This window comes from Mustela nivalis (genome assembly GCF_964662115.1).
Source record: "Mustela nivalis genome assembly, contig: HAP1_SCAFFOLD_2991, whole genome shotgun sequence".
NCBI lineage: Eukaryota > Metazoa > Chordata > Mammalia > Carnivora > Mustelidae > Mustela > Mustela nivalis.
This window is the reverse complement of record NW_028133678.1, coordinates 1491-26196: the sequence shown is the minus strand read 5'-3', so window position 1 is coordinate 26196 and position 24706 is coordinate 1491. Positions and strand designations below refer to the sequence as shown.

Genomic DNA, 24706 nt, shown 5'->3' with positions numbered 1-24706 from the left:
CAGGAAATCACAAGGCAGGGCACAGGGTCTCAGGTGGTCTCAGGCTGTGCACAACAGAGCTCTGAGCACCTGTGCCTGGAAGACCCAGCCTTCAGTCCAAGCCCGCTGCTTTTTGAAAACAATGACAAGAGAAGGACTATTCCAGCGCTGGTTCTGGTGAACTTGAAATAATCACAGTTCCCCCCATCTTTGCCTTTGTAATAGCTAAAACCCCTGAACAGAACACATGGGGCTGCTGCACGGGGGCCTGAAAACTCAGTGGTCATACAGCAGGGGACAGGACAGGAGACCAGGATCCACACGGACTCTCTGCAGGTAGGTCCCCTGGTCTCGCTTTCAGGAAGCCTGCGTTCCAGAACTGTGCACAGTAAGCATCTGGAGACAAGTCCAGGCTCTGGTTTGCAGAAATAGAAGGGAAATCCACATGTGACAAAAGAGGGAGAAATGCCCTGCTTTTATTATTCCTTTTTTTTTTTTTACTGTCTCTGCCTTCTAGCAAACCCTGGTCCCTGCTAAAACCCTGTGATGGTAGTGGCCCAGCTGTCCCCAAAACTAAGAGACTAGAGGCATATAGTGGGACTGGGGGTCCCACTGCTTTCCGTGCTAACACTCGCCCAAGGGAGACCCAGTGCAGGGGTGTCACGGCACAGAGGACACACCTACACCACAGGTTTCTAGACAGAGGACGGGGACCCTGGGCCCAGAGAGTATGTGGGAGACTGTGCAGAGGAAGGAGGTATGGAAGGGGTGCCTGGGTCACCCCACAACCATCTGTGTAGGGGTCTGACCCTAAATGGCAAACCAAAGGTTTGGAGAACTAACCCTACAGGACAGATTCAAAGAGCACCATGGCGGCTCTAGAGACGGAGCTGATGTCAGGGCCGTGCCCACAGGAGGGGCCCAAAGCTTCAGGCTGAACCTAACCAGGCTGCCTTCCCGCTCCAACAGAAATGTCTACATTCTGAGATTTAAACAAGACCCAGAGCCTCACAACACGATACTCAAAGCATCCAGAAGAAAATCCAAAATCTTTAGACATAAAAAGCAGGAAAGCCTGGCTAGTTCTCAAGAGAAAAGATTATCAAGAAAAGCTCACTCTGAAATGAATCGTCAGAGACCTTAAAGCAGCTGGTGTACCAGGCTTCAGGGAGGAAGCCAGACACTCTTGAAACAAGTGGAGAGATAAAATGTCTCAACACAGAGACAAGACTTATAGCCAAACGGAGATCTGAGAATTAAACAGAAAAAGTTACAGCGCGCCTGGCGCACCTGGGCAGCTCAGTGGGTTAAGCCTCTGCCTTCGGCTCAGGTTGTGATCTCAGGGTCCTGGAGTCGAGCCCTGCATTGGGCTCTCTGCTCGGGAGGGAGCCTGCTTCCCTTCCTCTCTCTCTGCCTACATGTGATCTCTGTCTCTGTCAAATAAATAAATACAATCTTAAATAAAGAAAAAGAGGGACGCCTCTTGTGGCTCAGTTGGTTAAGCAGCTGCCTTCGGCTCAGGTCATGATCCCAGTGTCCTGGGATCGAGTCCCACATCGGGCTCCTTGCTCAGCAGGGAGCCTGCTTCTCCCTCTGCCTCTGCCTGCCATTCTGACTGCCTGTGCTCACTCTCTCCCTCTCTCTCTCTGATAAATAAATAAAATCTTTAAAAAAAAGAAAAAGAAAAAGAAAAAGAAAAAGCTGTAACAGAAATAAAAAACTCTCTGGATGGGCTCCCTATCCGAATGGAGATGGGAGGAGGACATGAACGCAGGTCAGCACAAATTACCCATGCCGAACACAGAAAAACGGGACAAAACCAAAATGAACAGAGCTTAGGGAATGTAGAAGAATGTAAAAATTGGACATTGCATCACTTGAGTCCCGGGAGCAAAGAAGTGTGAAGCTGAAAACAGTTTTTTTTTAAGAAATCATAGCTGACCACTTCCCAAATTTACTGAAAGGTTAAAACTTACAGACCCCATAAATGCAGCAAACCTCAAACAGAGCAACCCTGACCAAACCGCTGAAAGCAGCCAGCCAAATGGAACTAACCACGGGCTGGGGAACCACCTCCACAGGGCCCAGAGCCATGGCCAGACAGCGGCGGGCCAGAGGGCAGGGACAGCGGGGACGTGCTGCCTGCCCAGCATTCTACAAGACTGAACAGACCTACAGGAATCAAGTCAGAACAAAGACATTTTCAGGTGAAGGAAAAGTCAAAGGACTGGTCACAGGAAGACCTGCTCCAAAGGGGTATTATTCTGACAGAAAGGAGAAGACTGCAGGAGACCTGTGACATCAGGGACGAACCAAGAGCAGCCACTTTGGTGAGTTTCTGTGTAAACGCACACGAAACCGGTTTCCTCTTTCGTCTTTACACAACCGCCTGCAAGCAGCAGACCTAGCCTGTCTGGTCGAGTTTCCAAGGCGGACAGACCAGCCTCATCGGCCCGGCTCCAGGCCGGTGCGGGGGTGAGGAGGGTGGGGGGTGGGGGGTGACCCTGCGGCCTCCTCCCTGCCCCACCCCAACTGCTGTTCTGAGCCCACTGGGAAGGACCGAGTCCTTCCAAGTCTCCACACGATGGAGTATCACTCAGGGACAAAAATAAGAGGGCTCTAAAGACTGAAAAAGACACGTGGGAACCTTAACCACAGCTTGCTAAGTGAGCGCCAGCCATCTGCGAGGCCGACCGTGGGCCCGGGGAGAAGAGGAGTGGTCGCCAGAGCGGAATGGCGTGAAGAGGCGGGCACAGGGGGCTTTAGGACGGTGGCAGGACACTGGAGGCTGCTGCAACAGTGGCTATTTGACACCATACATCTGTCAAAACCCCACAGACGTATGGTTGCTGTGACATGTGTAGGCTCGTCCTCGGTCAGATGTGCACCATCGTGGCAGGGAGATGCTGAAGGCGGGAGCCCACGTCCTGGGCCACACGGTCCTGGGGCAGGACCTCCAGCAATCTGACAGCTGTCTTCAGCCGCCTTTAACCAGAAAAGCTGCAACAACGAATTCACGGACACACACAGATTTCCTGCCCGTTTCTAAAATACAGCTTTTGTGTTCTAGGTCTAAGCTTTGAAACCAAGCCCTTTAAACCAACACGCATAAAAGTCTGCTTCAAAATGGCACTTAAGGGGCACCTGGCCAGCTCCACCGGTGGAGGACACAACTCTCCATCTTAGGATTTTGAGTTTGAGCCCCACAGAGAGTATGGAAAGCAGTTAAAAAATAAACCCTTTTAAATAAGTAAAATTGTGCTTGATGTAACACTGAGCTTTGGTGCTGACTTCTCCGGGTTTGGTGCCTCACCAGGCGGGGACCTGTACTTTCAGGGGGTGAGCCCCACGCAGCAGCGCGCGTCACACTGCAACCAGACCCGGCCCAAGCAGGGAGCCCCCCCACCAGCGGCCTAGTCCCCCCATGTTTCACAGCTTTGCAGAGCACAATCTGAGTTCCCGCCTCTACAATGCCAACTGTGCTAGGCTTCACGACACACCGGAAGCTGCCGCACAGAATAGTGAGGTACTCTGTCCCCAGCACGAGGACACACAGAACATGCCCCACAGCAAGCACTCGTGGTCCCCCTGCCGCCAGAACCGCACTCCCCAGCGGGCCAGGGCGATCTCCGCGGCCCCCGCTTGGGGCCGAGGGACACAGAAGCCCTGGCCCCACCCAGAGCTTGCGTTTCTGACCAGTGGGAACCAAGCCCCGAGAAATCTCACTGTAAGAATTGGTATTTTTAAAGCATCATTCTTGAGCACGGATGTGGAAAACAGGGCAGTGACGCTGGTGCGGGCAGCGCGCTGGACTCAGACCTGGCTTTCCAAGCCCCCTGCAAGGTCGCGCAGGTCTCCTTGGATAGAAACGCGGCTAAGAACTCCGCTGTCGCCGCTCGCAGTGGCCCACGGGCGCCATTTCTTGGATCCTCTCAGGATTTCAGAACTTTTGAATCCGTTGCCAACTTTGTCCGAGTTCACCGGATTCCCAGCTTCTCCCGCCGCCCGAGGCGACCCCAGCGTCCTTCCTGCGTCCCGGGAGCCGTCTGCGCTGCAGCTGCCCCCCCGGGCACGCGGTCCGCGCCTCGGGCTCAGACGGCGCCGGGCAGCGGCCTCCGTTCTCGGCCGGGCCGCGGGTCTGAAGGCGGTTTCCAGGCTCCGACGCACGCCAACACCTCCCGCGGGGGTGCGCGTCCCCGAGTCCCTCGCCCTCCAGGGGCCCCCGCACCCAGAGCCGCCGGCCCAGCACCGACTCTGCCCGGGGTGCGCCCCCGGGGGCACGGACGCCGCGGCCGCCCGCTCGCCGGCCTCGAGTGCAAGCGCCGCCCCACGCAGCCCGCCCGCCCGCAGGAGCCGGCCGCGGCGTCCCCAGGCGAGCTCCGCGCTCCCGTGGGCGGCCGCGCCCTGGAAACCGCCGCAGGCGCGCAGGAGGGCCCGGGGGCGCATGGCCGTGGCCGACGGCCCGGGCCGGGGCCGGCGGGCTCGGGGGACCGGCCGCGCGCGGGGCCGACGCTAACGCTCTCCGCTCGGGCAGGGCTCGGGGCACGGCCCGGGGACGCGCCGCCCCGCCCGGCACCCGCCCTCCCAGGGCCCCCGCGGCGCCCCGAGAGCCGAGGGCGGAGCGGCCGAGCGGAAGGACGCCCGGCGCGGGCTCTGCTTCCGCGGGGACGTCCGCCGCGCCACCGAGCGGCCGGGGCCGCGCCGACGCAGTCCCGCCGACGCGGCGGCATCCGCAGGCCCCCGGAGCGGGCCGCGTGGACGGGGCTCCCGCGGGCGGGCGGAGAGCGGGGCGTCCACACGGCCCGCGCCCGGCCCGACGGCCGCCCCACCGCCCCCGGCCGCGCGCCCGCCGCCGCCTTCCGGCAAGATGGAGGCGGGCGCCGCCGCCGACGCCGCCTGACGCGGGCCCGTGACGCCCGTGACGCCCGTGACGCCCGCCGCGCGCCGCCGCCCCTCCCCCGCTCCCCTCCCCCCGCCGTAACGTCCTGACGCTCCGCAGGGACCCCTGACTGGACGGCGGCGCGCGGCGGAGCGAGAGGCCTCGCCACGGGGGGGCCGCGGGCGCTTACCTGGGCCGCGGCCGGGCCTGCGCGGGCGCCGGCGGGCGGGCGGCGGCGACGGCGTCAGGCGGGCGGCGGCGGCGGCGGCCGTGGGGTCCGCTCCTTGTTGGGGATTCGGCGGCGGCGGCGGCGGCGGCGGCGGCAGCCCGGGCGCGCGCTTCCTAGTGACGCAGGCGGCGGGGCCGCGCACGTAGGGCGGAGGCGGGCCCGGAGACTTATTTGGCGCTCATTGGGAAGGCATGCAACGCCGAGAAATAAGGCCTGGCGGGCCCCGGCGCGCGTGCGTGGGGTTCGGGGCGGGGCCCGGGGCGAACGCGGCGGCGCCCTCGCCGGGCCCCGCCCACTCAGCTGCCGGCCGGGGAACTTCCGAACCCAGCGGCGGTTCCGGGAGACGCTTTGAAGGACGGGGGAGGGGACGGTGTGCGAACGGGGCCGCCTGTCCTCCGAAGCGTGTGACGGGTGCGTGCCCAGAGACGGCTCCGGAAGAGCGACTGTCTGGTCCGGTCCTGCGGCCGCGGGGCTCCCTTCTCGCCGGGGCGCGCGCCGCCCGGCCCCCGGGCTCGTCCCCGCTGGAGTTAAGTCGGGGTCAGCTCCTCCGCCCCAGCCGCGCGGTCGGAGACCCCGGAGGTGGGGCCCGGAGCTGTGAGCGCCGCGCGCCCCGCTCCTCGCGGGACTTTTAGTTACGGGTCAAGCCCTCGCGCTCCCGGCAGCAAGAAGGGGCGCGTTCCTCGGGGGTGCGGAGCGCCCTCGGCTCGGGAGCCGCCGGAGCCGCCCCTGCTGCTCGACGGAAGGTGCGCTGGGAGGTCGCACCGGGCCGCTTGGGGACCTTCGTCCGCCCGCTCTGCGGCTCTGGGCCTGAGGACCGCGGGGCCGGGCACAGCCCCGGGTCCGTCTGTTTGGGGTCTCCCTCCCTGCGCGGCCGTGGGGCGCGCTCAGATCGGGGCCGGCGCGCCCGCGGTGGGGCCCGGGGCAGCGGGAGGACCGAGCCGGGATCCTGGGTCCTCGCTGGAGCAGGAGGATGGCTTTCCAAGCGTACTCGCCTCACTGATGTTAGAGCGCGTTGTTTCCGGTCACTTAGCGTGGACTTGGGCCAGAGATGGGAAGAGATTAAACTGTTCTTTTTAGGGTTGGACTGTGAGGCGCCTGCGTGGCTCCGTCCGTTAAGCGTGTGACTTTAGGTTGGGGCGCGATCCCAGGGTCCTGGAATGAAGCCTCGGCGTGGGCTGCCTGCTTCTCCCTCTCCCTTGGCCCCTGCTCTCTCTCAAATAAGTAAATAAAATATGTTTTTAAAAGGTTAAGCTCTTGAGTATGTGTCAGTGCTGCTGTTTTGTTGCCTGGTAAATACGGGAATGGCTGGGCACGGCCCGTGTCTCTACTTGTCATTTATCCCATGTTCTTCGGATGATGCCCGTAGAGTCCAAAGGACAGGGCCCAGAAGGGCACCGGTGGCACAAGAGAGTGCACACAACCCCGTGTGTCTGCGCGTGTCTGCACAGCTGCCTTCCGCTGTGGCCACCAGTCCCGGAGTCTGCGGGTCCCGACTGCCTGGTCTCTGTGTGACCTCCACCTGTTTCTGTCCTGGGACCTCAGGCCCAGCGTCGGGACGTGTGCTCCCCTCTTCTGTCTGCCAGACAGCCGAGTCACAGCCAGCTCTGCTGGGCGGACGGGATGGATCACTTTGTCCTGGGGGCGGGGATGGTGATTTCTCCCCAAGAACACCCACGTGAGAGGCCAGCGCACCCCGCGCTCCCAAGAGGAGGGGAGCTTCTGCTCTTGGTTTGTCCCAAAGGAAAGGAAGTCACACTGTCCTGCAGGTCACTGACATCAGACCTCCTGACAATGAGAGGCCGTAGGACTGTGTCATCCAGGCCAAGGATGCTGTGCGGTCGCCATGCCCCACCGTCTATCGGGCTCTGCTTCAGGCAGCCTCTGACCAGAGAGAAGCAAGATAAAAGCAGGCCCCAGGTCTGTAGCCATCGCTGTACCCTCTCTCCTGCGTGCGGCAAGCCCGGGGCTTCCGGCGCCCCAGCAGGTGCGGGTGCGAGCGGGTGCAGGAGGCGCGGGCTGCGGGAGGCGCGGGCTGCGGGAGGCGCGGGCTGCGGGAGGCGCGGGCTGCGGGAGGCGCGGGCTGCGGGAGGCGCGGGCTGCGGGAGGCGCGGGCTGCGGGAGGCGCGGCAGGAGAGAGCGCATGCGCGAGGAGCCGCAGAGCCACGCCCACTGCATGCTCTGCACAGCCCGGCTTCGCACCGTGTCCAGATTTGGTTCGATTTTATTTTTAAGATTTTATTCACTTATTTGACAGGCAGAGGTCACAAGGAGTCAGAGAGAGGGGGAAGCAGGCTCCCCGCTGAGCAGCGAGCCCGATGCGGGGTCCGATCCCAGGACCCTGAGATCACGACCTGAGCCGAAGGCAGAGGCTTCACCCACTGAGCCAGCCAGGCGCCCCGGGTGTATCATTTTAAATGAATTGCTATTGTTTTAATTTCTGAGTTTTAATTCCTAATGTGGTAAATGTCCATCTGTATAATCCACATAAGCCAAGAAGTGGGCGACGTTTTCTCAAAAGTCCCAATTCATCCGTAAAGTAGATGACGATGACCACGCAGCCATCAAAGCCATGCTTACGACGTGGGAGAAATGCCGGCGCGCCACTGTGCGCAGCCCTCAGAGGTTTGCAGGTTCCCTCGGCCCTGCTGGCCGGCGGATCCTCTCCGCAGGAAGGGAGCGCTGGCGGACCGCGGTTCTTCTCTTTGTACTTTGCAGTGAGGGCGTGAACACGGATTACATGTATAACCAGAAAGGAATCTTAATGTCATAACAATAATGTACCCTGCTTTCCTCACAGTGGACTTTTAAAAAAAGATTTTATTTATTTGACAGAGATCACAGGCAGAGAGGCAGGCAGAGAGAGAGGAGGAAGCAGATCCCCACTGAGCAGAGAGCCCGATGCGGGGCTCCATCCGAGGACCGGAGACCATGACCCGAGCCAAAGGCAGAGGCCCAACCCACTGAGCCAGCCATGCGCCCCCATAGTGGACATTTTGAAGGTTAACATTATAAAGTGCCTTGAAAACTCATAAATCACTGTGAATGCATAACGTCTTACAGACTAGCATGCACACTCTCATGGGGAGGCTGTGCTTCTGAATCAACAACATCCTCTAGAGTGAGGAGCACATGTAGTAAGAACTCGCTAAAAGGCTGAATACATGAATAAGTGTGTAAATGTTTTAAAGTTAACTATTTGGGGTGCCTGGCTGGGTCAGTTGGTGGGGCGTGGGACTCTTAAACTCAGGATCCTAAGTCCAAGCCCCACATTGGGTGTAGAGATGACATCGAAAAAATAAAGCTGAGTTACATATCTACAACTTCTGTTTTTGTTTGAATTGTATCCCCCAAAGATACGTTGACATCTCAATTCCCAGGAACTCAGAATGTAACCCTATTTGGAAATAGGGTTGTTGCAGGTATAATTAACTAAAATGCGGCCATATCGGATTGGGGGGCCCGAATCCAGTGACTGGTGTCCCACAGAGACAGACACACAAAAAGAGGGCATGGCATGTGACCACAGAGATTGACATGACACATGCACAAGCCAAGGGACGCCAAAGATTTCCAGTGTCCAGCTCTGCGTGCCCATCCCAGGGGAGGACCCCGGCCACGTGAAGGAGAGCAAAGCTTTTCACAGCGCCCGTCGCCTGGGTAAGAGCCCAAACACTTGTGCCCACTGCATCCTGGCATTGGAGTTGCCAAGGAAAGCACGATGCAATCACATACTGACACAGCAACTTGACTCACGCAAGGAAGAGACACACAGTCTGCTAGGGCAGCTGGTCCCTGAGCACGCACCCCTCGGGCTCTGTAGTGGGAAGACCCAATCCACCGGAGCCTGGAGTACTGAGAGCGGGGGGCATGCCTGACGGAGCTCACTTGGGGGTGCTCACCCAAGCAGGACAACAGATCACTCACTAAGCTTCCAGCAGGGAAGGATGTCTGGTACAAGTTCTGTGGGCTCCTTATTTGTTGGAAACTAGGGTTCCAGGCACAAAGCCCGTTCTTTTTTTTTTTTTTTTTAAAGATTTTATTTATTTATTTATTTATTTGACACACACTCAGAGAGAGAGAGAGATCACAAGCCCAAAGCCCATTCTTAAGGGGTTTGTTTGTGGTGGGAAGACTGCCTTTCCCAACAGCCGGAGTTAGGAGAGGCCAGAAGGAACCTCTGGCCCAGGCTTCAGAGAAGGCATGGCCTTGTGACACCTCAGTTTGGGGCTTCCAGCCTCCGATTGGTGAGAGGTGGAGTTTCTGATGCTCTCAGCCCCCAGCGTGTGGTGCTGTTGCAGCAGTCCCCGGACACAGCTGTGGATGGGAACTAGCTGAAGGTCTTCGGCAAAGAGAGAAGAACCGAGGTCTGTGCTGCCCTGTTCCACCCCAGCTTCCGCAGCGCCTGCTGAGCTTGCCGGGCGAGAAGAGAGCAAGCCGCTGCGGGAGGCCCCGTGTGGACCGACGGCTTTCTAGGCTACCATCTTGCCTGTGTTGCCAGACACTGTATTTTGGGACGTTGAGCCGCTGCAGCCCCCGGACACCGAGTGAGCACCAGCTGTGCCCAGAGCACACAGGGTCACGCCAGGCGTCCCGTTGGCTGTGGTTCTGATGCACACGGGTCGGGTTCTCTACATCCCTCCACTTCACCAGTGGCTCTGACTCCGCCCGCACAGGCTCTTCCCTGGGGGCCTTCCTGACACAGAGAACGTGTGGGAGTTCATGCAGCTGCCCCCGCCGTGCCTCTCTGATGGCTCGCCCTCGGGGGCCAGCGGCGATGGGCTGAGGATGCCCACGCGGCCCTGGGAGGACCTGAGGTCTCCTGCGGACTCCGTGTGAGCGAGCTGACTTGAGGACCCTCCACCCCAGTCCCCGGTCCTGGGGGGACCAGAGCCTCAGCCAATGTCCCAACCGCAACCTTGGGGGAGTCCCTGAGCCAGACAGCCCAGCTCTGGAAGTGGTGAGATGCCGCTGCTTGAGGTCACTTGTGACGCTGTGCGGATAGCTAATACAGGATTGGCTCCCCAGAAGGACGCCCATCTTTGGTTTTTGTTGTTGTGGTTGTTAAGAAAAGCATATGTCGGGCGCCTGGGTGGCTCAGTGGGTTAAGCTGCTGCCTTCGGCTCGGGTCATGATCTCAGGGTCCTGGGATCGAGTCCCGCATCGGGCTCTCTGCTCGGCAGGGAGCCTGCTTCCTCCTCTCTCTCTCTCTCTGCCTGCCTCTCTGCCTACTTGTGATCTCTCTCTGTCAAATAAATAAATTAAAAAAAAATCTTTAAAAAAAAGAAAAGCAGATGTCTGTGAAGGATTCCCCATGCTTGCCTGAAGTCAGAGGCTCCGTGCGGTGACTGCTACAAATGCCATCTGCCCTGTAATGGCTGCTTTGGGTCCCCTAAGAGTTGAGAAGCCTGGCCTGGGATCAGCTCGGTCTTCTGGGAATGCCAAGCTGTGTGTCTGTATGTGGTATGTGTCTGTACACCCAGAAGAGCGGCACACAGAACTCACACCTCATAAAAATACGCTCAACACACTCGCTTTCTGTCCTCCCTTTCTCCCGGCTGTTCCTCTTGCTGGTTTCCAAGGCCTGTCTGTCTCCTGGGCAGCTGTGTGTCCCAGATTCTGACTTTCTCACCTCTCCCTGGGCAGGGGAAGGACGAAATATGGGGAGAGGTCCTTGGAGCCTGGGGGAGTACGCCTGCCCCCAGAGAGGTCGGGAGGTGTGGGGGAGAGGTGAGGGGTCTCTCCGGATCCTGGGGAACAGGCACCTATCTGGGACCTGGACCTGAGGACTATGTGGACGCCTGAGCATAGCCTGCTTGGACATCTAACAAACGTGCCTGCTCCCTAGCAGGGGGGTCCCTGCTGGGCACCTCAAGTGGCTGTTTGGGCCCTCTGGAACAGGCCACCAGTGTGACTCAGGATGTCTGCTGGGCACCCCACGTGGCTGTTTGGGCCCTATGGAACAGGCGGGCCACCAGTGTGACTCAGGATGTCTGCTGGGCACCCCACGTGGCTGTTTGGGCCCTCTGGAACAGGCCACCAGTGTGACTCAGGATGTCTGGGCCCTATGGTACAGGCGGGCCACCACCGGGACTCAGGATGTCTGCTCACTCTCTTTGCCACTCTAGGTCTCCCCCTTGGGGCCAGATTTGTGTCTGTGAATGATCAGCTGCCCAGTGGGGGCCACAGAGCCACAGAGTGCACCCCAGCAGCCTGCTCGGACCGCTAGGACCCACTCCACATCTGAGCAAGACCCACAGGGCACTGCAGTGATAAGGACAAGCCTCAGATGTCAGACCCTCGTGTGTCCTCCAAAGCAGCAGCCTGAGGCCTGGAGCCCAGGCCCGCAGGAGCACCCGGCCCTGGGGAGAGCTGAGCGTGGGCCCCACCTGCCCTCTCCCTCACACCCGCACTGTCTCCTGGTGCTCCAGAGAAGAAAACAGGCATGTGTGTCATATACATACTCGTTCCTCAAGGCCTCCATCAGCATCAGAACTACCAGCAGTTGTGGTAAGAACACCCGTGACAACTGGCTTCAGTCCAGGGCTCTGTGCGTCACATCCCTGTACTGGCCCGGAGTAGCCCTTCAGCCGGTTCTGACCCACAGATGCAGAATGCTCGCGGGGACGGTTCAGCCACTTCTTACACAAGGTTTTGGGTTTTTGTCTTTAATCATTCATTTGATTTCATTTAAGTTCACTTTCACTACGTGGATGAGATGGGTACATATCACACTAGGCTTCCACTATGAGAGAGCTGCCACTGCAGAGAGAAATCCGGCCCTCCGCTCTCTTCCCATGTCCCTTTCTGAGTCCCGCAGGAGCCACGTGGGGGACAGTGGGGTTCCAATCCTGGCTTGTCATTCCCCCGGAGACTGTGGGTGGGACAGGGAAAGTGGGCATGGGTCCCTGCCTCCCCCAAAGCCTGTTGTAGCAGCCAGCGCCCAGCTGTGCTTTCTGGCTGGGCCCTGGCAGTCCACCGGCACGGGCTTCCATAGGATGGAGGCTGGGGGAACCGGGGGGTGGCCACCCACCTGGCTTCTAAAGCCCTGGCTCTGGGTCCTTGCAGTCTGTCCCTCATGCTTCCCACTCAGAGGATGGTCAGCAGGGACCCTGCCCTCAGTCCTCAGCTGTGGAGTGGGGCGGCCATGGAGGATGGAGCACAAGGACTGGACACCACCCTCATGGGCAGCAGGTGACAGTCCTCAAAGGCCAGCACTGGGAATCTGGAGAGTCCCCCTCGGCCGATGGAGGAGAAGGAGCCCAGTCCAGGAAGGTGTTGGCAGGAAAGGCCTAGTGCCAGAGAGGGCCACAGGTCAAGAATGTCAAGGATGGACTAGGTAGGAAGGTGGCTTGGGAACATCGCCCCCCACCATCTGAGGCTGCAAGCAGCTGGTCCCCTACGCCCCCCTGCCCCCCCCATCTGCTCCCTGAGGGGCACTTGCAGCTACCACTCACTCAGACCTAGCCATACCTGTCCAGAGCTGAGCCTGAAAGCCCCATGGCCCAGAGCACCATAGGAGCTTTTTTTTTTTTTTTTAAAAACCAGGGTTAGGGCACAGAAAGGGACCAAGACTCCAAAGGGCTCTAAAGACGGGGTCCTCCAAGGATCCGTAAAGCCTACCGGGGGGAGAGGAATGGTGATGGAGGCCCACACCAGTACTGGGCCAGAGTCTCTTAGGAGGGGAGCACTCCTGGGAGGAGGATCCACCAAGGGGTGTCCATGCAGCCCACAACCCTCTAGACCACGGCCACGGGCTCATGGGTCCCTGGTGGAGAATGCCTGCTCCCCTGGACTCCAGCTGGGCCACATCCCACCCTCCCACTGCCCAGTCCAGCCACAGGCAATGACTAACCCTCCCAGGCCAGTCCAAGCTGCCCACTGCAGGCCAGGTGGTCTCAGAGGACCCCTACGCACTATTCCAAAGCATTCCACTGCACAAGTGGCTCCCACGACTGACCCAGAGGGCCTCCTCCCACCAAAGGCCTGGCAGGCAGTGTCACCTTGGCCTGTCAGCGGCAGGGAGCTGGCTCAGAGGACGTGCCCAAAGTACAAGGTGCTCACAGGATAAGCCAGCATAAGGACCCACATGTTCCTGCTACCACCATGGGATTTATTGAGGCTGTCACCACATCTAAGAGGGCCACCAACGGGGGACCCAGCCACTGCCTGGCCTGGTGCCTGAACCGAGGGACTGTGTGCCACGCCGTGGTGGCTCCTTGATGGAGAGCCTGTGCAGGACTGGACAGCTCGGAGCGGAAAGAGAAGCAGGAGCTGGGGGTGCAGGGGAGGGAGGGAGGGTGCGGGGACAAAAGTTGCATCTAGACGAAGTGGGACAAGACTGAAACCAGAGCCCGCATGTGCTGATGTCGCCTCTCAGGATCCAGGCGCCGGTGGCCCACAGCCCCTTAGCCAGACATCTCCTCTCGCTGCTCCTTGTTCCTGCGTACCTCGGCGGCGTGCAGCTCCTGCGAGGACGGTAGGGGTGGGTGGGCGGAGCCCCGCGTACGCGGCGGGGGCGGCTGGCCCTTCCCCCACACCCAGGCTTCAGGGACCCTCCTAAGTGCGACCCACGAGGGCACCTTAACGACCAGGCCGGAGGAGCAACAGAGAGCAGGGGGAGGCCCACGTCCTCCCCTCACAGCGCGTCCTGAGTGCCGAGGGCGCTCTCAGTGCGGCAGGGGTCGCACCCGGACGAGAGGGAGAGCCGCGACTCCCGGGACATTCCTCGGGCAAGCTCTGGGTGCCCCGCCTGGTCCCTCCCGGTGGGCTGCAGCCGAGGCCACGCCGAGGGGGCTCCGGCCGAGGCGGGGCCTCGCCTCACTCAGGGCTGCTCCCCGCAGGACCGGGAGCGGCCGGGCTACTGGCGCGGCGGGACGGCCCGCCAAGGAGGGGGCTGCTAGGGCTGCCCTGGCCCCCCCGCCTAACGCAGCGCCTCCCCTGTTCTAGCGCCACCCCGCGTCTTTCGGGGCACTTCTGAAGCAGCGGCTCCCGGCCGTGTCCCCTCACCCCCCGCAACGAGATTGGACCCGGGCCTCGGGTGAGGCCCGAGGCGTCCAGCAGAGGCAGGCCCAGCCCCTCCTTCCTGCTGCCCGGGCACCGCCCCGCCCGGGTGGAGCCCCGCCCCCTCGGGACCGCCCCTCGGCCTTCGCCCCGCCCCTCCCGAAGCCGGGCGCGCGCGCACCTTCTCGCGCAGGCGCTCGCGCAGCGCCGCCAGGTGCGCCTCGCGGATCTCCTTGCTGAGCTCCATCTTGTAGTTGAGCTTCTCCTCGGCCTGGCGGCTGAAGTTGTTGTTCTCCTCCAGCGCCTTGTGCAGCACCTCGCGCTCGTGCTCGCGCCGCTCGGCCAGCTGCTTCAGCACCTGCGCCTCCTGCGTCTGCGCGGGCGGCCGGGGGCGCGGTGGGCGGCGGCCCGGCCCGGTCCCCGGCCCCAGGTCCCCTGCCCCCGGTCCCCTGCCCCCGGTCCCCTGCCCCCGGTCCCCTGCCCCCCGGTCCCCTGCCCCCGGTCCCCTGCCCCCCGGTCCCCTGCCCCCGGTCCCCTGCCCCCGGTCCCCTGCCCCCCGGTCCCCTGCCCCCGGTCCCCTGCCCCCCGCCGGCCCGGCCTCCCCGCGCGCGGTCTGGGCTTCGCCCAGCGCCCGTCACCCCGCCCTGCTGCCCGCCCGACGCGCGCCCTCCGGGAGCTCAGGTCTCCACGGCCCCGCCGACAGCCAGGGTGTCCACCGGCTCTCGGTTTGCCTGGACTTCTGGCCTTCGGCCCCGCAAGGTCCGCGGGCGCGCCCGGAGAACCCCCGGCCCCAGACACACCGGCAGCTGCTCACCCCCTCCGTCCGTCCTCGCCGGCGGAGCCCACCCTCCCGCTAGGTGGAGGGCGCCCCGCCGCGAGACGGGCTCTCGCCGCCCCGCCGCCCACGCCCGGGGTGCGCTCAGGGAATGTTGGAGGAGCAAATTCAAAAGTTAGGGGCCGTCACGGAACCCGCACGGCCTCCTCCTCGAACGTCTGCCCGCTGAGCACAAAGCAGGTGCTTGATCCGCACTGTGTCCTGAGTTCCCTGAGGTGTGGGGGCGGTGGGAGGGTCCCCAGGGCTGCTGGAGAAGGGACTAGTTGGAGCGAAGAGACTGGGACAGCCGGTGCGGCCGCACTGTCCACCCTACTGGAGGAAGGGGCGCCTGGAGCCCGGGGGAGAGGTGCGGGTCAGAGCGCAAGGGCTGTCCCCTCCTGCAGAAGGCTGCTGGGCCCACCCACATGCCAGTCACTGCTCGTTAACCCTAGGAGGCCTGGGTCCTCAGATTTCACTGGACACGCTCTAAGGGATTTGGGGCCAGTACCCCTGCCCAGTGGGCTTGGACACCAGGACTACATGCTGGGAGTATTTTGTGTGTCCGTCTCCATGGGGCTGGTGTGAGGGGAAGGGACAGGGAGGGACCCTTCGGCCATGCCGCCCTTCTCCCAGGGGCCCTCTGAGCTCCCGCAGGTGTGGGCTTGCAGCCCTCAACACACGACAGTCCCTTTCTTCTCTCTCCTGGAGCTGGATGACAGCCCAGACTCACATCCCAGGGCCCTCTCCTGGCCATGGCCAAGGACAGCCCTTCCAGCAGTTACCTGGTCCCTGCCCTCTCCAGCTACCTGGTCCCTGCCCCCTCCAGCTGCCTGGTCCCTGCCCTCTCCAGCTGCCTGGTCCCTGCCCCCTCCAGCTACCTGGTCCCTTCCCCCTCCAGCTACCTGGTCCCTGCCCTCTCCAGCTGCCTGGTCCCTGCCCCCTCCAGCTGCCTGGTCCCTGCCCTCTCCAGCTGCCTGGTCCCTGCCCCCTCCAGCTGCCTGGTCCCTGCCCCCTCCAGCTGCCTGGTCCCTGCCCTCTCCAGCTGCCTGGTCCCTGCCCCCTCCAGCTACCTGGTCCCTGCCCTCTCCAGCTGCCTGGTCCCTGCCCTCTCCAGCTACCTGGTCCCTGCCCTCTCCAGCTGCCTGGTCCCTGCCCTCTCCAGCTACCTGGTCCCTGCCCCCTCCAGCTACCTGGTCCCTGCCCTCTCCTGCTGGTAACCCTTCACCTTCTTGTCCCTTCTGATGCCCCAAGTGGACGTCCAGGGAGCTATGACGCCCTCTCCGCTCCGCCAACAGCCAAGCAGAGGCTTGGAGCATCCTGTGCCTTGAGGACGCTGTCTGTGCCAGTGACGCCTTCTGCCCGGCCACCTTGATCAGGATCTGGGGGCAGGGGGGGGCCTCACCTTCCTTCGTTCCTCAGCTGCTTCCAGCCGCTTCTGCAGCTCCTCCAGGGAGGTGTCCTTCCTCTTGGGGGGAGAGGAGAGCACTGGGCTCTCGGGGGACAAGTCAGAAGGGGACTTGAGGATGACCTCGAAGCTCTGCCCAGAGGCCCTCTTGTCCAGCTGCTTCACCTCCATATCTGCAAGACCAGATGGGGCTTCAGGATTCTGAGGGGCCATGTTCCCAGGACACATTCAAATTGAGGGCTAAGGGAGGGAGCATGGCTGCTCATGTGGGACCCCCAGGCCTGAGCCCCCAAGTCTGCCTCTCATCAGAGGCTCCCTCTCCAGAAGCCAGCTGAGCTGAGGTGGGGGCGGGGTGGGTTGGAGAAGCGGTAGGAGCAAAGAGCAAGGAAAGGAGGAGGCAGGCACTGACCAAGCAGGAGCGGACAGCAGCCCAGGGCACACTCACCCCCATACTGGTAGATGGTGTTGGGGTGCGGCTGTGAGTAGAAACAGGAGCAGATGAGCGACAGCACTGACAGTTCCTTCATCTTCTCCTTGTAAGCTGTGGGCAGGAGACCAGTATGAGAGGGCGCCATGGCCGCCTCCCTCTTCCTCCCCAGTACACCCCATGCTGTGCCTCTCTGGAAGCCTGTGTTAGCTTCTCCCTTTTCTGTTCTCTTGCCTCTGGACATCTCTCCTCCCCATCCTAGAAGCTGACTTTGTCCCTGGCCACACCTTCCTGTGGGTTGTCCCGCATTGTTCTCCTAGTACCCCTCCTCCTCTTTTCTCTCTCTTTTCAAGATTTTGACAGAGAGCGATCACAAGTAGGCAGAGAGGCCAGCAGAGAGAGAGAGAGAGAGAACCCCCCCGATGTGGGGTTCGATCCCAGGACCCTGAGATCACAACCTGAGCTGAAGGCAGAGGCTTCCCCCACTGGGCCCCACGCGCCCCTGCCACCTTTCTTCTCTTGGCACTTCTATCTCATTCCTCTGCCTCACTGTGTGTTTGTCTGTCTCTGTTCATCCTCTTGTCTTCCTGGCTCGGTTCTCTCTCTCTCTCTCTCCATGTCTCTGTGACCCTGTCATTGTGCATCTTCCTGGCCCTCCCAGTACTTCTCCCAACTTCCTCCACTTTCCCTCTCGCAGATACTAACCAGCACACTCACGACTGGGCCAGCACAGATGCAGGCAGCCCTTGGTCTGTACACTTGGGGGAAGCCATCACACGTCCTCCCGTGTGGCGTCCCCCACCCCCTCGCCGCCTGATAGCAGCAACGCAGCTACCCCAGGTGACACCAGGCAGTCACCAGGCACACACTCGCGGTCCCTCTAGAGCCAAAGGGTGGGGAGCTGTCCGTTCAGCACCAAAGCCCGCCCTCTAGCCTTGCAGAGTCCCCACAGCAGGTGCCCCCTGGTGCTCAACCAGAAAAGGAGGTAAGCTTGTCTGCTGAGGCCCTGAGCCCTGTCAGGGGAAGGGGAGAAGCCCACGGTCAGAATCACAATAACTGAGCTATCTGTGGTCTACTCACGAAAACCCAGGCCCCTAGGTAGACACGCTGGCCCAGTGTCTCACTAATGTTTAACAGTCTTCCAGCCCAAGACTGTCTCTAGGCTCCACTGAGATGACACTGGGCCCAAGTGGCTGGGTGACTTGCCCAAAGCCCCTCAAGTGGAATCCCAGGTGGTCTGTGTGCTTTACACCACTCCAAAATGTCCTGGAGACTAGGAGACTCAGGGACCCACCTCCCGCCTCCCAAGCTGGAGAAGCTGGTACAGGTCTCCAGAGGGACACTCCAGAGAGGGAGTGTGGCTTCCATGAAGTGGCCTTCCAAGGAGTAGACATGAATGCGGACAAGAAAGCTCCTCACTGGAGCACCTGGGGGGCTCAGTCAGTGAAGCGGCTGCCTTGGCTCAGGTTGTGATCCTGGGGTCCTGGGATAAAGCCGCACATTGGGCTCCCTGCTCAGCGGGGAGTCTGCTTCTCCCTCTCCTGCTTCCACCCCACCCCGGGTCGTGCTCTCTAGCTTTATTTGACTGAGAGAGACAGAGAGCACAAGCAGCGGGGTGGGGGGGAGGGCAGAGGGAGAGGGAGAAGCAGACTCCCGGCTGAGCGGGAAGCCCAATGTGGGGCTCGATCCCAGGCCCCTGGGATCGTGACCTGAGAGGAAGGCAGACACCTAACTGACCGAGCCACTCAGGTGCCCCTATAAATAAAGTCTTAAAAAAAAGGAAGAAACTTCCTGATCAAATTTCACACAAAATAGTGTTTTAAATTGAGCTAATGTGAACTTGGGGAAAATGCTGTTGTAGAAACAGGGCACAGGACAGAAATTACCAGGCCCTTGTCTGAGAGAGCAGCTCATGGCAAGCAGGGTTTCCTCACAACCAGAGGAGAGAATGATGGTATTTGGTCCAAATGTCCTGATGACCCAGGCTCTTCAGGAGAGAGCCCAAGAGACAGTGAAGGGAGCACACAAAGGGACCCTGAGCAGCAGCAAGAAGAGCCTTTAAGGGGTGTGTGGGGGCGCCTGGGGGGCTCAGTCGTTAAGTGTCTGCCTTCAGCTTGGGTCATGACCCCAGGGTCCTGGGATGGAGCCCCGCATCGGGCTCTCTGCTCCGCGGGAAGCCTGCTTCTCCCTCTCCCACTCTCCCTGCTTGTGTTCCCTCTCTCGCTGTGTCTCTGTCAAATAAATGAATAAAATCTTTTAAAAAGGGGGTGGACATGGAGGGGAAGCAAGCAGAGATCTATGCCTTGGTCACCAGCTTGGTCACGGGCTCCAGGAGGCTGGGAGGGAAGTGGGCCACATGCGGCCGCTTCCGAGGGGATTTTGGCTTCATTTTTTTTACAAGCATAATTATTTGTGCAATACTTGTGCTATTAAAAGTTTATTTATTTATTTATTAGACTCATAGAGGTTTTTAAAAGTTTTTTTAAAGATTTCCTTTGAGAGATTGCGAAAACGAGTGGGGGGAGGGGCAGAGACCGAAGCAGGCTCCCCGCTGAGCAGGGAGCCCAAGGGAGGCTTGATTCCAGGACCCTGAGACCACAACCTGGGCCCGAGGCAGACACTTCACCGAGGGAGCCCCCCAGGGGCCCTAAGAGGTCAGTTTCAAAAGGAGGCAGAGGCACAGCTCACACTACATGTGCTGGGGAGCTGGAGGGCGCGAGACCAGGCAAAACCAGCTCTTCTGAAGCAGCAGACCAGGAGGTATTTGGTCTTTGGAAAGGCTGGGGAAAGGAGAGCCCGGTGTTCAGAGGGAGGGGCAGGAGGGGAGCCAGAGGGGGTCTGGGTCGGGGGGGGGGGCACACCTGGATCCTGGGAGAGGCCAGGAAGGAAGGGGCTTGGTCTAACCTCACCACCACCCACCTCCCTGGCAACAGACACTGCCTCCCTGGCCTTCCGGGCAGCCCTTCCTCACCACAGGTGGAAACCTCCAAATGGGTTTACCATGCATGCCAGCAGCTTGGGTTGGGGCCTCGCAGCTGCTTCAGCTCCTCTCTGCCTTGAACCTGAAGTTTTCCCAGGAATGACCTGCACCTTCATTACAGAGAAAGAAGTCTGCAGGCAAGGTCAGGGAGCTCCCTTCCAGCCGGTCACCTCAGCATGAAGGGAGGCTGGTCGCAGTTCAGAGGCAGCACGTGGAGCTTGGGCAGGTGTGAGCACCGCACTGTTAGCATAGAGGGGAGAAGGACGGGGGAGGGGTGGTGGAGACTGAAGTCAGAACTCTCTGAGGGCATGGACCAGCCCAGGGCACCAGTGTCCAGCTAGGAAGTGAGGGCCTGACTGTGTCCTGCGGGTGGCAGTGGGGTGTGGCTCGGTGTCTGATGGTCACGGAGACTCCCCAGGCTGGTTTCTCCCGGGCTGATGGCCCATGAAGCCCTTCCTTCCCAGAAGACTCACCCTAAGTAGGCAAGTGGGAAGGGGCAGTCCCCCAGAAGGGGCTTGGGAGTAAGACGTGCTGTGTGGTCTGGCTGCGGGTTGGAGGGGACTGGGCCGCAGGTGGGGACATTGGCAAGTTTGCAGAGTTAACAAGGGGAAGCCCACACATGGGGCTGCAGAGCAGGCTGGGCCCAGCAGCTCCTTACACAGGAAGTTGGTCATACCTGTGTCCTCGAAGCTGGACGGGCTTAAAGGTTATGTCTCGTCCCAGAGGGAAGAGGTTGAGGCTCAGATCCATCTAGGCCCTTCTCCACAGACAGAGCTCAAGCCCCTCCACAGCTTGGAGGCTGTTTCTCCCTCTCGCCAGGACCTCTCTCTTCCTTCCCCATCACTGACTTTGGAGAGTTATTAAAAGCAAATCTCTGGGGGCACCTGGGTGGCTCAGTGGGTTAAGCCTCTGCTTTCGGCTCAGGTCATGATCCCGGGGTCCTGGGATCGAGTCCCGCATTGGGCTCTCTGCTCAGTGGGGAGCCTGCCTCCCCCTGCCTCTCTGCCTGCTTGTGATCCCTCTCTCTGTCAAATAAATAAATAAAATCTTAAAAAAAAAATCTCTGGCATGAACTGGATTCCTTTCATCTTCCTCGTCCTCTTCATATTAAATATTATATACTCAAAACACACATTGGCTTTCTGGATGCTTAGATCCTAGGTGAGCATGAGTTAGAAAGCACCCAATTGGCCTACAGTGGAATGGTAACCATAACCTGGCACCCGCGAGGTGGGCACATTCCATCCAGACTCCCAACTGACCCTCAAGACCAGCCAGCCCTTGTCCGAGTCATTTCTACTGAGCAAAGAGAGAGAGAGAGAGACAGTGTGTGAGAGAGCAAGGAGCCTGCTCAGAGTCACACCGCATGACAGGATGGGAGCCTGGTCCTGAGCCCCAGCTCTGACGACACTTTCCTATTGGGCGTCTCACGGTGGTGGGGGTGGGAGGGTGTTTATCGAGAATTGGGAGGGCAGGGCACCCACAGATGCCCACTCATCCCTAAGAGGATCTTGGAGGGTGCTGCTAGTTGCTTCCTGACAGACGGAGCTCACTGCCACCCAGGCTACCCCTCTCACTAGTCAGACTCCCAGCACGGCAGAGCCAGCCGCCGGATCCACCTCTCTGGGGAAGAAACCCTGGGGAATGTGGCTGCCGAAGTGACGCTGCCCGGCATGGACTGGGCACCCAGTTCTTGTGAGGCACTGGGCCAAGCACGTTTCCTGAAATACCTTGTTCATTTCTCAGAACAGGGGGTGCCACCACATTCACCCCATCTACACGAGGCCCGGAGAGCTTAGGTAGCAGGGCCAAGCCCTCTCACTCAACGGAGCTGCATAAGGAGACAAAAGTGTGTGCAGACCTGAGTGTCTGGGAAGGTCACCAAGAGACAGTCACATCCCCCCAGCCGAGTGACATCGCCTGACAGCGGACGCTCAAGGGAAAGGTGGTGGGAAAGTCGACAGAGGAAGAGAAAGCTGAGGTCAATCTTGTGGTGACTACAAGGTCATAGCGGAGGATGGGTCTTCCCTTGGGAACCCTTCCCAAGTCCCCAAGACCAAACGAAGCCCACCAGTGGGGCAGACATGCCACTGAGGCGCGGAGCACCAGGGACTGCTCCAATCAGAGACATTTGTTAACACAGAAGTCATAGCTGGGATTCACTTAAACGGATCTTGGCCACAGTTACCAGTGCGCTCACCCACCTATGGAACTGTAATGAAGGTGAGCACAGGCACACACAGGTGGGCTGTACTCTCCCCCGGGCAGCCCCAGCCGTAAAACAGGAAAGGCCCATCCCTGTGTGACTCTGGCCTGGGGCAATTCTCCAGCCGGCTCGCGGCACATCAGTGAGGCTGCGGCCGTGCTGGACGTCACTGACTGCACTCACGGTTTCCCTTTTCACGTCGGCAGCAACCTGGACACCCAGAAAAATCCTGGGACCGAGCATGGGTCAGCAGTGCCCCAAAGACTGGCAAATAAGAGAGGGCTCGTGTAAGGGGGCTCTGAGGTCAGTGCACCTGTGCCCACTCTGGTGGCCATCAGCACTGTGATTTCGGCTGCACCATTTCACCCCCTAATGTGTCTGCTTCCCAGTCAGATGGAGGGCAGGAATGAGACCCGCTGAGTAAGGCTTTTACTAGAGAGAAAAGGCTGAGGGCATCTCCCACCAGTGGCTGCTCCTTGTCTCCCGCTGGGGCACAGACCCTGAGCCCGGGCCCGAAGTCCCACCTCAGCGGGGAACTGGGCTAGCACTCTGGCCGTGGGAAGGACCCTCAGCTCCTGCCCAAAGCTGAGCCCAGTATCTGAGGAGATCCAGAGCAGAGGACAAAGGGCAGATGAAGCCAGGTCGACAAGCCCCTCACGGACTAGACTGCACGAAGGAGGAGTGTGGGCAGTGACGCACGTGGTCCCTCCTAGACAGGAGCAGAAGTCACCTGGGGCCTGGAATCCGGATGGCCTGAGGCTGGTCAGGGCACACACGAGTGCGTGCAGCTCTGCCAACTGTATGTCCACTCCAGAGAGAATCCAGCTAGCTAGGGAGAGGGGACCCCCAAGAAGGGAGAGGAGGGTCGGCTGGGAGTGGAGTTCTGGGTCCAGGAGGAAATGGGGTGGAGGTGGGGGAGCTGCTGCCCAGATGTCCCTGGCTACAGGCGGTGCAGTGATGCGGCTGGTCCCTGGGGCAGCCAGACAGGGCAGAGTGCTCCTCGGGGAAGCCAGCCCCATGTCCTCCCGTCCAGGGTCCCCTGCAGCTCTCTCGCAGCCAGTAACTGCCCCGTGTCCACCCCTCCACGGAGGGGCACTGAAGCCAGCCAGGAGGGAGGGAGGAGGGTCGCAGCTTTGGGTGCAGGGGATCCGCAACTTGGGAGGCGGGGCGGTAGGGGAGGGAGGGACAGACCCCTCCTTGCTGGGAGGGCTTGAAAACTGCAGCGGCCCCTCCTCTATCCAAACCCCGCAGCGGCCCCTCCTCTATCCAAACCCCGGTGCGCATAGGGCGGCGGCTTTTTCGACCAGAGCACCAGCGGGCGGCACCATGTCGCAGAGCGGTCTCCAAGCCCAAAGCATCGAGGCGGAGTGGGGGGGACGACCACGCTAGACGCGGGTGCGGCTCCCCTCGCTCTCCGCTGGGCTTCTCCTCCCCCGCCCTTGCACAGCGTCCCTCCAGTCCCCAGGGCGCTCCATTGGCGCAGACAGGGCCTGGCCCGCCAGCCCTGGGCTAGGGCTCAGGCTCCTGCAAAGAGTCCTACTCTCCAGCCTCCCACCCCCGTGAAGGCGAGGTCTGACCAGGGTCTGCAGTAGACAGGCGCCTCAGGGGACGCTGTCTGCACCCCGCCCCCCTGCCGGGCGCGCCCACCTGGGGGTACGGACCGCACCGGGGCCCTTGGAGCCACCCTGCCACAGTAGCACCTGGCCTGGCACAGCGGCCATGGAAGGGGCAATGCACCCTCACCCAGGGTGCTTGCGTGGGCGCGGCCCCTGCCCATTGGCCCAGGCCAGCTGCCACCGTGCAGCAATCCTTGCCCTGGGTACCAGGTGTTCCCAACCCGTTGGCCCTGAACCCCAGCTCCTGTGGGTTTGGCTGGGCCGCGCCCTGCACCCTTGCAGAGCGTCAAGTCTGAGATGTGAAATCAGAGTCCGCCACCGACCCCAGCTTCGGGCGAGGCGAGACAATGGCCTCAGCTCAGTCCCGCCGCCGCCCCAGGATGTCCATGTCCCCAGCGCCTACCGGAAAGGGTGCTGGCCATGGTGCTGGCGGCGGTGGCGGCTGCGGAAGGCCGAGGAGGCTCGGGCGGCGGCGGCTGGAGCTGCAGTCGGCGAATGCTGCAGTGCTGGAGAGGGGAGGGAGCGAGGGCGGGCGGGAGGCGGGCACCGAGAGGGAGGGGGAGGGGGAGCGAGAGAGCGAGAGAGCGCCGTGCGCCGGAGCAAGAGTGTGTGCGAGGACTGGGGGGCTGTGGGAGGGGCTTGCAGCCGTCAGAGGGAGGGGAGGGCACGGTGGGAGGGCAGAGACCAGCCTGGGACCTGGGGTGGGACACTGCAGCCCACGCCCATGCACTCCCTGCTTACCTCTTGGGCTCGCTGCCCCAGCTTGGCTTTGTGCAGGCTTGGGGGTATGTGGAGACATGCCCCATTCCCCAGGGTCCGCATGGCCGGAGAGGAGAGGCCCCCACATCAGGCTGGGGCCGGAGAGCTCTTCATTAAAGCCTCTGAAGCCTGGGAGGGGTGTTCTGTGCGCCCAGGTCCATGCTGAGGGGAAAGCACGTCATAGACAGTAGGGTAGGAACTGGTCGGGAAGGCCTCCAAGGAGCACCCCAAAGGACGAGTCAATTCTGGGGCAGAACAAGATGATAAATGAGATGGTGAGGCCTGGGACAAAGGCTGTGAAGTGAGATAGAGATGAGCTCCGACCCCAGCTCTGAGACCCACTTGCTGTGCGACTGGGAGCGGGTTTCTGACTTCTCCGAGGCTCTGTTTCTCTGGGCAAGATACAGCCATA

The 24706-nt window shown here is 61.0% G+C and overlaps 1 protein-coding gene and 1 long non-coding RNA gene across 2 annotated transcripts; one reads left to right on the top strand and one right to left on the bottom strand.

Moving 5' to 3' along the window:
* Positions 1-949: 949 nt before the first annotated feature.
* On the top strand, positions 950-1987 carry LOC309858635. The gene is made up of 2 exons (XR_014308279.1): positions 950-1464; positions 1690-1987. It is a non-coding gene; the product is annotated as an uncharacterized lncRNA (long non-coding RNA).
* A 9749-nt stretch (positions 1988-11736) lies between these two features.
* STMN3 (stathmin 3) lies at positions 11737-24450 on the bottom strand. Its single transcript, XM_082751351.1, has 6 exons — positions 24277-24450; positions 23939-24041; positions 16752-16847; positions 16304-16479; positions 14269-14460; positions 11737-13552 (listed from the first exon to the last, which is right to left on the bottom strand). Exons 1-6 carry the CDS (start codon positions 24355-24357, stop codon positions 13493-13495), a joined length of 708 nt encoding a protein of 235 aa, XP_082607477.1. The 5' UTR covers positions 24358-24450; the 3' UTR covers positions 11737-13492.
* Positions 24451-24706: the final 256 nt, after the last annotated feature.